The 15,815-nt window shown below is 42.6% G+C and overlaps 1 protein-coding gene across 9 annotated transcripts in view; it reads right to left on the bottom strand.

The window, feature by feature from the left end:
- Positions 1-15,815, bottom strand: part of USP54 (ubiquitin specific peptidase 54) — a 125,460-nt gene that overhangs the window by 47,529 nt on the left and 62,116 nt on the right. For all 9 annotated transcript variants that reach the window (XM_044298924.1, XM_044298925.1, XM_044298920.1 and 6 more), the window contains exons 4-5: positions 2,232-2,366; positions 986-1,099 (exon numbers count right to left, since the gene is read on the bottom strand). In XM_044298924.1, coding sequence (XP_044154859.1) covers positions 986-1,099; positions 2,232-2,366 — 249 coding nt within the window. The remainder of the gene's footprint in view (positions 1-985; positions 1,100-2,231; positions 2,367-15,815) is intronic.

The raw sequence follows: 15,815 nt of genomic DNA, 5'->3' as shown, positions 1-15,815 counted from the left end.
CTCTCGCTCTCTTATGACAAATCAATGTGTGTCTAAACTGAATGTTTCCCAAAATTTGGTTAACTGCATTAGGGATGAGCCTTGCTCGCTCATCCCTAATGCAGTTCAAATAAAGACTCTTTATGGCTTTTAAGAACTGTGAGCCTTGAAAACTTACAAAGCAGTGAAAATCTGAGCCTAAGGGTCCATTCACACGTCCGTAGAATAGGTCTGCATCCGTTCTGCAAATTGCGGAACGGGTGCACACCCATTCATTCTCTATGAGGCAGGAATGGATGCGGCGAGCACACAGTGTGCTGCGCACATCCGCATTTCCGGAGCGCGCCCCCGATCTTCCAGTCCGTGGCTCCGGAAAAAAATAGAACATGTCCTATTCTTGTCTGCAATTGTGGACAAGAATAGGCAGTTCTATGGGGGTTTCGGCCGGGTGTATTGCGGATCCACAATTTGCAGATCCGCAATACACTACGGACGTGTGAATGGACCCTAAGGCCGCATGCACACAACCATAAGCATTTTGCGGTGCGCAAAGCACAGATCTGCAAAATACTGATGCGGGCCATATGCATGCCACATTTTATTGAGGGCCCGTTGACTTTAACAGGTCTGCATTATGCAGACAAGTACAGGACATGTCCTACCTTTTGCGGAAAGGGCATACGGATGCACAAAGCACACAGACGATTTACCTCACCACTGAACTCTAAAAGGGAGGCTGAAGTGCTCAGCTAAGCAACGTATCTATTCAGCTAGGAGCCCTGCAGAGCTGGACACCGTTATAAGGAGCACAGCACTCAGCTGAGCTCTTCTGCCCCTTCATTTCTGAGATTAGCAGGAGTCTCAGAAGTAGGACCTCCACCAATCAAAATTGCTGACGTCAAAAGTTTTAGGAAAGGACACATATCCAGTCATATACACTACATTGCGTCCACAATAGTTATTTCCTTTTCTGTCATTCCAAACCATCTTTAGACAACTAAAATACCTGTTCAAATAAGGTCATTGCAAACTTCTGATGAGAAATACAGTGCTGGGCAGTGCAGATATCTTCTTTGGATTCGTCTGCAATGTGAATGTGGAGGCGAATCAGAAGGTTTTCCTGCAAAAAAAATAAAAAATAATACTTCTAATAGGCTACAAACTAGTATTTTACCTCAATACTACTGTATAAATGTATTGAAATAAGACAAAGGAAGGACTGGGCAAGATTTACATACTACACTGTCAGCTTATACATATATGTTGACAACTGCATATATATACATACATACATACATATACACACACACACACACACACACACACATATACATACACACACTAAATATTATACTCAATTCAAGTTGTAAGTCACAATTTTAGAAAAATAATGACCTAAAAAAGCAACAGCTGTAGTGAACTACCTGTAAGTCATATGCAATTACATAGTAAAGGTCTTGTCTGCCACGTGAATAGCAAGAAGAACCAGAAAATCCTAGCAGCATACAGAGTAACAAAATTATTTCACCAAACTGGCAAAAAAGAAAATGACCATTCTAATCTGGTGGCTGAGCAGCCAAGACTCTGCATACTTGCATTCTGCAATATTGCTAATGCACTGTAATGCTACAGCTGCCAAAACCTTAGACAAGATAATTAAAAATGTTCTTTAGTACTTCTTGCTAAACCCTTCTATATTAATTGGACTGGCTGACCCCACCAGGTTACTATGGCAAAGGGACAGAGTGGAGGAGACATTGCTGCATTATCTCTCAGTGAATACTAAACTACCTCAAAAAATGATCCTAAAAAACTGCTATACTACCCTTTTAACTTGTGGGTCTTCAGGGGTGCAAACATTAAAAGATAATTTCAGGCGAGCGTGCCCATGTGGGAGCCCGATTTCCCATTATGGACACTGCTCCTTTTACAGGAAGGATCACACGGCATTATAATGGTTTATAATGCTGTGTGGCTCTGGCCGAATTTGCATCTACTGAATTATACTGACATAAGGTCAGGCAGAGACACACAGCATTATAAACCATTATAATGCAGTGCAGTCCTGTGAATGGAGCAGTGTCCATAACGTTCTCCACATGGAGCACGTTTTCCGCACTGGACATGCTCGTCTGAAATTAGTCAGTCAGTCTCTTGATGTGCATGGACTGCTAGGACAAAAGTTCACACGTCTGGATCTCCATCATGTGCTTTAATGAACAGTAAAAAGCATAAAAATGTATTGCACTTACAAAACATTCCGCTGCATCATCCATGATACCCAGCTGGAAACGCTGTTCATCCTGAAAGGTCTTGGCAAGGGCACTGCGGAGGGCATCTGATGGTAGCACCTTCTCACTGCTACACTGAAACTGGTTGAATATCCCCTGAGAAGACAACAGATTTTGGCCCATAAATAGACTGTATTGAGTCGTTCCAACCATAAATCAAGACACAAATAGAACACACAACAATAACATGAGACGAGGCAAAAAATAAAAATGAAAAGTATGGCCAAGTTCACACAGGACATTTGCTGTGTATTATATATTATATATATTTTTTTGCTCTTCATTTGCATTTTCTAAGCAGTAGCCATTAAGGACCATGTTTCTTCTTCACTCTTTTATTGTAAACACTTAAACTTAAATCGGGACATGGGAACATCACTAATAGAATGCCGATATCAATATCATTACATTTAAGTGTCTGTTCAGTCTTTGGCTGTTGACCAGCTGCAGGGGTGAGGCATGAAGATCTTTTTACAGGGAATATGTCAGGAATATGAAGGGGTCATGGATGAGCTCCTGGGACACAGAACATTTCCTCATACATTTCTCAGTTTTAATTGTAATATGAGAAAAAAAATTACTAAGAGAACGCATGAGGTGAAGGCACTGTAAGAAGTGCTAGAATATTCTCTGTGTCCCTGTAACATTACAACTTCAGCACTTCTTCCCAGATAAGGAGTCACAGGGACTACAGTTCAGGAGGCGGTCATTTTATTTCATTATTACACCGCTGTTTATGCATCCCAAAAGAATAACTAGGAGCTTTCATCACTATGTGGGCCATTCGTTCTTAGAGTCACATGCACGGATATGGATGTAGTCTCCTCAGTAACAATCCGCAGGGAAGCTTGGAGCATTGCAGGTACCCAACTTGCACTATAAATCTATTACTCCACTTAGGAAGCATTCATACACAATGTATGTTTGGCTTTGTTGGAAACCTATAGCAAAATACCAAAATAGCTACATATACAACATTTTGCTTTGTGCCATTTTAGTGGTTAGTGACATTTTATCAAGATGCAAAACGCAGAGTATGGTATTTTTAGCAGTTTTCACAGCTTTAAAAACATTTCAAAATACTTCTACAAAGAACTGACCCAGATTTACTACGGCAAGTTGCAGACCAGCATGTTCACTCCTGGAAATACACTGTGTGGGAGCTGTATTTCCAGCAGACTTATGAGGTTGTAAATTCCTTCCTTACCGCGAATCCGCTGAACTGTAGTTACACAATGCCATTATTGTAGTTTAGTAGACTCACAGTGAATTCACAAGATCATAAATCATTATGATGCTGCTAATCCACTTCAGATGAGTAGTGTCCATAATGGCAAATACAGCTCCCACCTGGACGCATTTCCAAGAGTGAACGCCCTTGCCCGAAACTAGCCTATGAGCCAGAGAGTGCAAACATCTAGACACAGCACATCTATAGACTGCATGTCTTCCTGTTAAAGGGAACCAGTCATCAACTTTATGCTGCCCGTACTAACGGCAGCATAAAGTAGTGACATGTGTGTTGATTTCAGCGGTCTGTCATTTATAAAGTTAAAAATAAGTGGTTGCCGAGAACCAACATCACAATCATTGCAGATTGGGCCTGGAAAAGAGTCCTGGCCACCTGAGAAGAGTCCTGGTTATCCATGTATTCCTGCTCTCCTGCCCACCTACTGATGGCTGACAGTCTAATACCTAGTTTTCTCCCTTTCTCTCTAGGAGAGAACTGCCAATCATCAGCAGGTGAGCAGGAGATTATAATAACCAGGACTCTTCTCAGGTAGATTTGACTCTTCCCAAGGCCTGGGCTGCAATGGTTATGATGCTGGTTCTCAGCAACCACTTTATATTGGCTCATGAGTGACACACCGCTGACATCAGCATTTCTGTCACCATTTTATGCTGTTCTCAGTGAGGTCAGCATAAAGTTGATGACTGGTTCCCTTTAAAGTGTACCAAAACATTTCAACATTTTTTTTTTTACAAATGCCCCAAGAATAATTTTTGTAATATAATTTATGGTCTTACTACCAACACAGATCCCTGAATTCCAGGCTTTTCTGTAGCACTGCAGTGCCTAAAGACTCAGTCCACCAGTGCCATATATGCAGTATACGGCTTCTGGTTTCTACAATACGCACTGCAGTAAGCACTGTACAGTGGAGTGCTCCTGCCTTTGCCAGCTCCACTTACACCTCTGAATAGAACATTGAAGTAGGATACCCTGCAACCATGTGCTATGCCAGGATTTAGGAGAGCAAGAACAGGAAGGTGCAGCAGTGTTTGCTCCTGCCAGTACAGTGCTCACTGCAGCGCATGTTGTAGAAATCAGAAGCCGTACACTGCATATATGGCATATATGGAAAGCGCTAAGGAAAGGCCTGAACTTAGGGGGCCTGTCTTGCTAGTAAAACAAAATCAGTTAATAAAACATATTATTAGAATGGTTTTAGGGCGTTTAACATTTTTTTTATGTAAAAGATTAGGTACACTTTAGGCAATAGTGTTGGAAAAAAAAACTCCCAAAACTATTCTTAAAAATTATTTTTAAAAAAGCTAATTTTTACCAGAACCCAAAGAGGCCTGGACATGTACAAAAGTATGTTTTCAATGGCATGAAAGGAGAACGTTGCTGCCAGATACCTCAGCTGTAACTTATCTACTGCCAGAACAAAATGAGAGGGTACTGAAATTCAACTTGCCCTTCTACCATGACATCTATTGAGGAAAAGTCCCCATGTACATCACAAAGTAGTCTGAAGACCCAGCCGATGTGACAGATAATCATACAATACTACTTCATTATGACAGCAGAGATAGTTGTATGTACAGGTCATAGTTATGATAGAAATTGTAAAAATATGGCAATAAAAGTTACTCATGAAATCACTGGCCTCTCAAACTCCCCCGAAATGTACTCCCATCAACTACTCCAACCACTGGAAAGTCAAAAGGTGAGGTGACTACATCAACCAACAACCAAACCATGACGGGGAATAGTGTCTAACCTCTCCTAAACCCCAGTGATAAACTCCCTGTACATGCTACACAAACCTGGTTGGAGCAAATGATAGTCACAGACTTTAGAGATACTTTCCTGGCATTTGGAGAGACATATACTCCTCTTCTCATCTTGACTGAACATGACTAGTGGCACATAGATGGCATTTTCAGTACCCATATGCATTGCCTGGATATGTGAATACAGCACCTTTAGCCCTCTTTCCCCTGGTTTGTTATATCAAAGACCCCAGTAATGTTAGATAGAGATAGATATATATTATATATATACACACACACACACACACACACACACACTTGTAAAATATTCTCCCTTTAGGTAATCTTTTATGAAAACATAAGCACAGTTCATCATGTAGGACCTGCGATTTATTTTGGCACAGAGCCTGTGCCCCAAGACAAGGTACTTTTGTTAACAGAACAAATAAAGCCTTCATTCCACCACTGAAACCAATATCAACAATGATCCCCACCACTGCCAGAGCTGCTTTATTAATGTAGCGGAAGGAAGAAATATTTCTTAAAGAATTTCATATTTATCAAAATAACAGCTTTCCATTATCAATAAATTTATAGTAACAGTTTTTTCACATCTGCCTTTAATACATGTATAGATTTGATATTATGTAGGAATTACATTCATTAAAAGTTATAATATGCTTTGTACTTTTGGAAATTTTCAACTGTACATTCTCCACATTCATTCTCATACAATATAAAAATATCATTGCCATCCTGAATTGAAGACGCTCACGAACCTTTTGGTACTTTCCGATGGGGCAACCTGAAGCATTACCGAACAAGATACTTTCCAGCAATTTCCTTCACATAACTGGAAAACATTTCATTATTTTAAGAAATCTACTAAGTCATCCTCAGAAAATGTATTGCCGGACCCTCCTTCACAGATGCCCTCAAATCCAAACTATTTTGAGAGCAGAGAGCAATCTTTCTGCACTAACTTGGGTTGCTGACCAGGGGCGTACACAGTTCTCAAAAGGGCCCCAAAGCAAAACTGTATGACAATCACTCCCAGACAGCGCAAAGTGCAATGCCCCCGATTTCTGACGAATATACTTATTTTGTTACATGTCCGGTCACAAAACGGAATGCTGCCGGAACGGCAGACATCCTGAACAAATCACTTTCCAGATCACTTTCCATTCAGAATGCATGAGGACTAAATGGAAACATTTTTTTTTCTTCTGGTATTGAGATCCTCTGCTGGATCTCAATACCAGAAAACAACAATGTAAGGCCTCATACACACAACCGTTTTTTTTTTTTTTTTTTAAGGTCCGCAAAAACGGGGTCCGTAGGTCCGTGATCCGTGACAGTTTTTTTCGTCCGTGGGTCTTCCTTGGTTTTTGGAGGATCCATGGACATGGAAAAAAGTCGTTTTGGTGTCCGCCTGGCCGCGCGGAGCCAAACTGATCCGTCCTGAATTACAATGCAAGTCAATGGGGACGGATCTGTTTGACGTTGACACAATATGGTGCAATTGCAGACGGATCCGTCCCCATTGACTTTCAATGTAAAGTCAGGAGTCCCAGTTTAATCGCTGGGGCTCCGGCCGGTCACAGACAGCGCAGCAGCCAGCAGGTAAGTATGATGCTTTTAATATTGCTAAGTAACCATGGCAACCAGGACTGCAGTAGCGTCCTGGTTGCCATGGTTACCGATCGGAGCCCCAGCGATTAAACTGGGACTCCGATCGGAACTCTCCGCTGCCACCAATGATCGGGGGGGGTGGGGGGGAGCCGCACACTGTACCACCAATGATATAAATACAATAAAGGGAGGGAGGGTGGGGGGCTGCACTGGCCACCAATGAAATTGAAACTGGGGAGGGAGGGGGGGTCTGCAGGGGTGCGGCACCTGAGGGGTTAATTGTACGGATCACAGCCCCCTGTAAGAGATCGGGTGCTGCCAGGCAGCAGGGGGCAGTCATGTACACAGTTCGTAGTATATTTTAACTAGAAGCGTCCCCATCACTATGGGAACGCCTCTGTGTTAGAATATACTGTCGGATCTGAGTTTTCACGAAGTGAAAACTCAGCTCTGAAAAAGCTTTTAAGCAGACGGATCTTCGGACCCCCATCACAATTTCTTATCCACATTTTTCTCCAGCATTTGGGAGTGCTGTGGGGTTGTGCACCATTCCAGAAGTGGAACAGTGAGAGAGCCACCATTTCTTTTCTATTTTCGGATCCGTCTGTATAAAAGTAACCTACGGCCACGGATGCCAATCTTGTGTGCATCCGTGTTTTTTCACTGACCCATTGACTTGAAAGGGTCCGTGAACTGTTGTCCGTCAAAAAAATAGGACAGGTCCTATTTTTTTGACGGACAGGATACACGGATCACGGAGGCGGATGACAAACGGTGCATTTTACGAGTTTTCAACGGACCCATTGAAAGTCAATGGATCCTCAGAAAATCACGGAAAACTGAACGGCCACGGGTGCACACAACGTGTGCATGAGGCCTAAGTGTGAAAGTAGCCTTAGAGTTCATTCAGACGGCCATATGCTGTCCGGAAAAAAAGGCAGATCAGTTTTTTGCGGACAGCTCAGCATGTCCACAAAAAAAAAGGATTGCATTCCGTTTTTTTGCTGATCCATAGACTTCAACAGCGCCATGTCTTGATTTTCACCGACAAGTATAGGACATGTTTCATATTTTTTTTGCTGAGCCATGCAATGGAAGAAAAGGGCCCCACAGAAATGAATGGGACAGCATCTAATCAGCAAAAAAAAAAAAAAACATCCGATTTTTGCGGACAGCATACGGCCGTCTGAATGAGCCCTTAAAGAGGACCCTTTATCAGTTTTGACATAGGCTAATTATGGTATTACCTTGTAGGGTGGCCCCCACTGATGCCATGGGTGTATTTTTTTATTTTTTTCCCTCAACGTGGCGGAGACGCAGTATTCTGCTGTGGGCGTCTCCTTCTCCCTGGAGATGCCCACAGCAGAAGACTGCGTCTTTACTCTGCTTCAAAGTTACAGCTCATTACAATATAGCGCGCCAAAATAACGGGGGACCACAGTGGACGAACGGGGGACCACACCGGACGAACTGGGGATTTGAGATTTTTATTTATTTTTTTAAATACACCCATGGCATCAGTTGGGGCTGCCCTACAAAGTAATACCATAATTAGCCTTTGTCAAAACTGATGAAAGGTCCTCTTTAAATGAGAGCTATATATAAATGTATGTGCAGTTGGTAATGTAAGAAAAAGAGCACAGTGTCAGATAAGGCCTGTTGCACATTTTCAGTAAGCCTGAATACCAGGCGCTACAAAGTTACTGTCTGGCCCCCTTCACTATAATGAGGATAGCAGAGATCCGGCCACAACTGGTCGCTTCATGACATATTTGCCGGGTAGCAGCTAAATCTCTGCCATCCCCATTATAGTGAATGGGGCTGGACGGTATCTTGGCAGCACACCGTAGTCCCGACCGCAGGCTGGTCCCGACCGGAACTGCTCACTGCAAATGTGGAACAGACCTAACATTATGCAGCCACAATAGGCAGGTCCTGTAAATGCAGAGAATCGTGTGCATGTCTAAATGTGATTAAAATAATCATTCAAAAAATTGCAGCAGCTATATTTCATGCTTCACTTAAAGGAGTTGTGCGTTGGAACTGATAATTCCTCAATGACTCACCCCCCCAACCCCCAGCAGGTAACAAATGCCAGTCACCTGTCCCAGGCCCACCGCTTTTCTATTCCCGACCACTGCCGATCCCCGCAAAACTAGAAAGCTACTGGGTCCCGTGACCGCTGTGGCTAATCTCAAGTCTTGGCTATAACAGAGGTTTGAATGGTACATCACAGCACCAAGGCCTGTTATTGGCCACAATCATGGGAGCCAGCCGCTTCCTTGTCCAATGGGGATTGACCTCAGTTTAAGGATTTACCCGTTGTCTACCGTTTTGGCTTCTAGTGACTATTCTGGCTTTAATTCTACTCTACTCTGCTACTTTCTGGCATCCGATACGTCTGTTACCTGTAAGCTGGCACATATTTTCTGCCACAGACGTAGCATAGGTCTCTAGCAGAAAAGTCCAAATGGCCTCAAGTTTGGCACTGCTGAACATCTAGGCATAGCCTTAGATCTACTAACAGGAGTGGTAAAGGAAATAAATGTACCAGATTAAAGCTGGCCATACATCTAAGATCATGTTCGGCTGTCCATGGATCGTTCCCAGAAACAGGCCAGACTAAACTGTCCGACCAAGAAGTCTTTTTTAATTTTATTTGACTCCCTATTGATGGGATCCGTTCAGTTTCAGTTCGGGATCTGTCTCTTTACCGGACACAAAAAGTGCTGCATACAAGGCTTTTTTGTCTGGTCTTTTCACAGAATCTGCAATAGAGGCTCAAAACGGAGCCTCCAACGCAGATTTGAACAAGTGCAGGCCTACGTATTATGTATTTGAACTACTGCAACTACTACTCCGCAAAAATGGTCAGAGTAGTATTTTTACTCTTCTGCAAAAAATGTAGTGCGACCTCCGATAGGAGAGAAGCGCAAGCATGTTGTGCTCTCTCTTCTTGCTGCACGAGACAGGTTCCATAGAAGTCTATGGGCCTGTCTCGAATCAGTCCTCTGCAGCGAGGAGAGAGAGAGTGTGCTATGCACACTTCTCTCCCCTTGTTCTAGAGATTGATGGGGGTCTCGGCACTCAGAACCCCCACTTATTTCAGGCATCAACTATCTAAAATGTGTGGTCAGCTTTTTTTTTTTTTTTTTTCACACTGATGAAACATAGAAAAACCTTCTGTATCAGTAATGTTTTTTTTTTTTGCAAAAAAAAAAATTTATTTTCACCAAGTGTCTTGCATATTGTTAAGAGTATACTTAGCATAATTAGTTTAAAACATGTGAATAAAACCTTTTAATTGGTACAGAGTTTACCTCTTCACAAACTAGAAACATCGCTTCAGAAAAGGAATGGCTACATGGCACCCATTCTTTCAGCCATTCTTTTAGATCTTTAGGAAGATGCCTGGATTAGTCTGTCGCCACATCCTAATTAACACACTACAAAAAGGTTAAAGAGGACCTTTCACCGATCCCGACATTGTGAACTAAGTATACAGACATGTAGAGCGGCGCCCCCGGGGATCTCACTGCACTTACTATTATCCCTGGGCGCCGCTCCGTTCTCCTGCTATGCCCTCCGGTATCTCAGGTCACAAAGTTATGTTAGGCGGAGTCTGCCCTTATTCTTCTGTAGCGCTGGCCAACCGCATTGCAGAGCTCACAGCTTGGGAGAAAATAACCTTCCAGGCTGTGAGCTCTGCGCTGCGATTGGCCAGCGCTAGAGCAGAACAAGGGCAGACTCCGGCTACCATAACTTAGTAACTGAAATCTCCGCCTACTATAACTTAGTGAGCGGAGATACCGAAGAGCATAGCGGGAGAACGGAGTGGCGCCCAGGGATAATAGTAAGTGCAGTGAGATCCCCGGGCACCGCTCTCCATGTCTGTATACTTAGTTCACAATGTCATAATCGGTGAAAGGTCCTCTTTAAATGAAAGATTTCCACAGAAGACTTGTGGCTCATATTTACCTTTGTAAAAACATGAGGACGGTCAATGAATTACAATTGTTAATTAGTTGCAAGTCCATGAATATAAAAAACATTCCTGAGTTGGCTCACTAGAACCTTGTGCAAGAAAACAGTGGACCAGTAATATCACTTCTTCATTTGCACTAAATATATAAATATATATATCATTACACTCACTTCATACGTTTCAAAGGCTTTTATCGACAATTACATGACATTTATGCAAAGAGTCAGTATTTGGCCCTTCTTTTTCAGGACCTCTGCAATTCGACTTTGGCATGCTCTCAATCAACTTCTGGGCCAATTCCTGACTGATAGCAACCCATTCTTTCATAATCACTTTAGTGGGTTTTTGTTTGTCCACCTGCCTCTTGAGGATTGACCACAAGTTCTCAATGGGATTAAGATCTGGGGAGTTTCCAGGCCATACACCCAAAATGTCAACGTTTTGGTCCCCGAGCCACTTAGTTATCACTTTTGCCTTATGGCATGGTGCTCCATCGTGCTGGAAAATGCACTGTTCTTCACCAAACTGTTGTTGGATTGTTGGAAGAAGTTGCTGTTGGAGGGTGTTTTGGTACCATTCTTTATTTATGGCTGTGTTTTTGGACAAAATTGTGAGTGAGCCCACTCCCTTGGATGAGAAGCAACCCCACACATGAATGGTCTCGGGATGCTTTACTGTTGGCATGGCACAGGACTGATGGTAGCGCTCACCTTTTCTTCTCCGGACAAGCCTTTTTCCTGGTGCCCCAAACAATCGGAAAGAGGCTTCATCAGAGAATATGACTTTGCCCCAGTCCTCAGCAGTCCATTCACCATATTTTCTGCAGAAGATCAATCTGTCCCCGATGTTTTTTTTTTTTTGAGAGAAGAGGCTTCTTTGCTGCCCTTCTTGACACCAGGCCATCTTTCAAAAGTCTTTGCCTCACTGTGCGTGCAGATGCGCTCACACCTGCCTGCTGCCATTCCTGAGCAAGCTCTGCACTGGTGGCACTCCGATCCCACAGCTGAATCCTCTTTAGGAGACGATCCTGGCGCTTGCTGGACTTTCTTGGACGCCCTAAAGCCTTCTTAACAAGAATTGAACCTCTTTCCTTGAAGTTCTTGATGATCCTATAAATTGCAGGTGCAATCTTAGTAGCCACAATATCCTTGCCTGTGAAGCCATTTTTATGCAACGCAATGATGGCTGCACGCGTTTCTTTGCAGGTCACCATGGTTAACAATGGAAGAACACTGATTTCAAGCATCACCCTCCTTTTAACAGGTCAAGTCTGCTATTTTAACCCAATCAGCCTGACATAATGATCTCCAGCCTTGTGCTCGTCAACATTCTCACCTGAGTTAACAAGACGATTACTGAAATGATCTCAGCAGGTCCTTTAATGACAGCAATGAAATGCAGTGGAAAGGTTTTTTGGGGATTAAGTTAATTTTCATGGCAAAGAAGGGCTATGCAATTCATCTGATCACTCTTCATAACATTCTGGACTATATGCAAATTGCTATTATAAAAACTTAAGCAGCAACTTTTCCAATTTCCAATATTTATGTAATTCTCAAAACTTTTGGCCACGACTGTACACACACACACACACACACACACACAAATGTAGCAGAGCTAAAATTGACACGGATAGTACATGGCATAGTGTTAGCTCGTGACAAAGCCATTGAAAAAGTAAATTACCATTTTCTTGCCATTGTTTACTTAAAGGGGTATTCATCAGTCAATTGGGGCAATGAGAGCGGGGAAAGTGGTGGCTTGGAGGACCCAGGGACAGCCCGGGTACTGCCATCGCCAAGTGCTCTCCCCATATAATTTAATGGAAGCACACCGCGCATGTGCGGCCACCGCTCCCATTCACTTCTATGAGCCTGACGGAAATAACTGAGCAAGCCTGCACAGTGCACCCTCCATCACTTTCAGGGCTCCACTCTCTGTGTAAGTGTGGGTCCCAGAGGTGGGACCCAAAGCTATTGAATAATTGGAAAACCCCTTTAAGGCTACATTCCAAGATGCTTCAATATGCGGCAAAATTATCCCGGAATATTCCTGCAAAGTAAGCCAACCAACAGGTAGTGTACAGTTACACAAAACAGTTCATCAAATGTATCATCCACCATCTTTAGAGATCGTCTTGTCCAAGTTTACACTGTCAAATTACTGCATTAGGATTATTAAAAGGGGTTGTCCGCTTTTGTAATACTAACGACCTATCCCCAGGATAAGTTATCAATATCAGATCTGCCAGGGCCCTTGCACAAGTGCTGTATTCCCCTCAATGTTTACCTGCTCACTGTTACAATGTTGATGGCAAGCAAGTAAACAGTGAACATAAAGCAGCACTCGTACGAGTACTGCAGTCTCTTCAAACTGCCTATCGGCAGGGTTGCCGGCACTCAGGACCCCGATCTGATATTTATGACCCATTCTGAGGACAGGTCATCAATATTACAGAAGAGGACTACCCCTTTAAATCTACCCCTTTGGCATGGCTCAATAGAAAAATAAGTGATCAGAAAACTATGTTCAGGTCCCTAGAGAGATTAAAACTAAAAAGGTAAAAAAATAAAAATAAACATATTTGTTCTCATAGTATCTGAAAATGTCAAAACTACAGAAATATAAAACTATAAACCAAACTGTGAATACTGTAACTCAAAAAGTTAGGTTTTTGGTTTCACCTCACAAAAAAAACTGAATAAAAAATGATCAAAAAGTCAAACCCCAAAATGATGTCAAAAACTACACACAGTTCCACAAAAAAAAGCCCTTACACTGCTCTTTAAATGGAAATATAAAAATAAAATTTGGCTGGGTTCACATCACGTTTCTATCATCCACATAGCAGATCCACTTAAAGGGGTTCTGCACTTTCAATTTACTGATGATCTATCCTCTGGATAGATCATCAGCTTCTGATCGGCCGGGGTCCGACACCCGGGACCCCCGCCGATCAGCTGTTTGAGAAGGCAGCGGCGCTCCAGCAGCGCCGCGGCCTTCTCACTGTTTACCGCCGGGCCGCCCGCCCACTGACGTCACGACTTGTATCAACTACAGTGGGCGCGGCTAAGCTCTGTTCACTTGAATGGAGCTTAGCCGCGCCCACTCTAGTTGATACAAGTCGTGACGTCAGTGGGCGGGCGGCCCGGCGGTAAACAGTGAGAAGGCAGCGGCGCTGCTGGAGCGCCACTGCCTTCTCAAACAGCTGATCGGCGGGGGTCCCGGGTGTCGGACCCCGGCCGATCAGAAGCTGATGATCTATCCAGAGGATAGATCATCAGTTAATTGAAAGTGCAGAACCCCTTTAACAGATGCCCAAAAAAAAAAAAAAAAAAGAATGAAAACCGATGCCAACAGCATGTGTTTTATATTGACTTCAATCTTCATGGCATGGCAGAGTCTGCTTTCATATTTCCTAAAAAAGTTGGACAGTGAGATACATTTTTTAACATTCCATTTATGTAAAAAGGATGCAATTGAATATCCTTCCGCCAGCATCCATTTGGATTAGCATTTTGGGTAACTTAAATGGGTCTGCTAATCGGATGATAGAAACGTGATGTGAATTCAGTCTTATGGGTGTTAGAACATGGTGATGCAAATTAAAAATAAAAATAAATTCAAAGTTTTCTTTATTTTCTTAAACATAAAAATACATAAATTTGCCGTAATCATACTGACCTGCAAATAATTATACAGGTAACATGTGAATGTCATAAAATGAAACCCAGAAAAGAAAAATGCAATTGCATTTTTTTCTCCAATTTTTATTTTATTTTTTTACAGCTAAACAATGCAGCATATGGAACAGAGGTCCCAACTGCTGGTATCTCCACTGATCATGAGAATAGGGCTCCTATGTCCCTCACTAGAAGCAGCAATAGAGCATGAGCACTGCAGCTCCATACAAACTTTATTGGGGTCCTTTTCCAATGGAGCTGTCAAAAATGAAAGGCGGAATCTGATTGGTTGCTATGGGCAACTAAGCCAGTTCTACTTTACTCCAGTTTGATAAATGACGCTATAAGAGACTGTCTGAGATAGCCTAGCAATATGTTCCACTGACTATTTGAATGGGGGAAACCTGCTCCTGTGATCGGTGGAGGTTACAGTCAGGCCTTCACTGATTTCAGTCTTGGTCCAACCCCTTTAACAAGCAAAACTGTAACAGGGTGTCCAATATAAATATTTTTTGAAATATTTCTTAAAACCATGAATCTATTGTGATGCTAAACAAACGTGAGACGTGTAATTATGATGATGTCAGCACTCAACAAGTCCCAATTATCTAGCATTTTCATTAATCTCTTATACATTGTGCTACATTCCTGCATCCTGCCTGGCCGCATTTTCAGCATAGTGTATGTATGTGAACATATACGGCTCTGTGTGTCTCATTAGTCAGACAGGTACCTAGCACTCTTATTGGCATTCAGTGCATGTATCCAAGGCCATCACCAAGATCCTGATGGCATTTATTCACCCTCTTGGAAACAGCTTCTGTTTTTTGGGTCACCTAATATCGGAGGGGAGTTCCAAGATCCTGTGAAAACCCACTCATTCTGAAAAACTCATTGATGTTTCTGTTACATGATGATTAATTTCTGTGGCAATCTGATTGAAAGAAGTAGGTCAGAGCAACACAATGAATTATTTGTATTAAAAACAGAGTCCATCAATGGGAACAGAAAGCACTTACCAAACAATCATCTCATCAGCCCATTCTGAGAGTCGCCTCCCCACCCATTTCTCCACATAATAGGAACCCATCAGCTCTGTAGCCTTCTGCTCACATATGCCAATATCACTGGGCCAATGCAATGTGTTATCTTCACAATAAAATCATTTGACAATACTGTAACTTGTGGAAGCATTGCTAGTGACGATAAATGAATGACAACTTCAGACTTTGTAACACTGTGTAT

The sequence above is a fragment of the Bufo gargarizans genome, chromosome 6 (assembly GCF_014858855.1).
Source record: "Bufo gargarizans isolate SCDJY-AF-19 chromosome 6, ASM1485885v1, whole genome shotgun sequence".
Classification (NCBI taxonomy): domain Eukaryota; kingdom Metazoa; phylum Chordata; class Amphibia; order Anura; family Bufonidae; genus Bufo; species Bufo gargarizans.
This window is presented reverse-complemented; position numbering and strand designations above follow the sequence as displayed.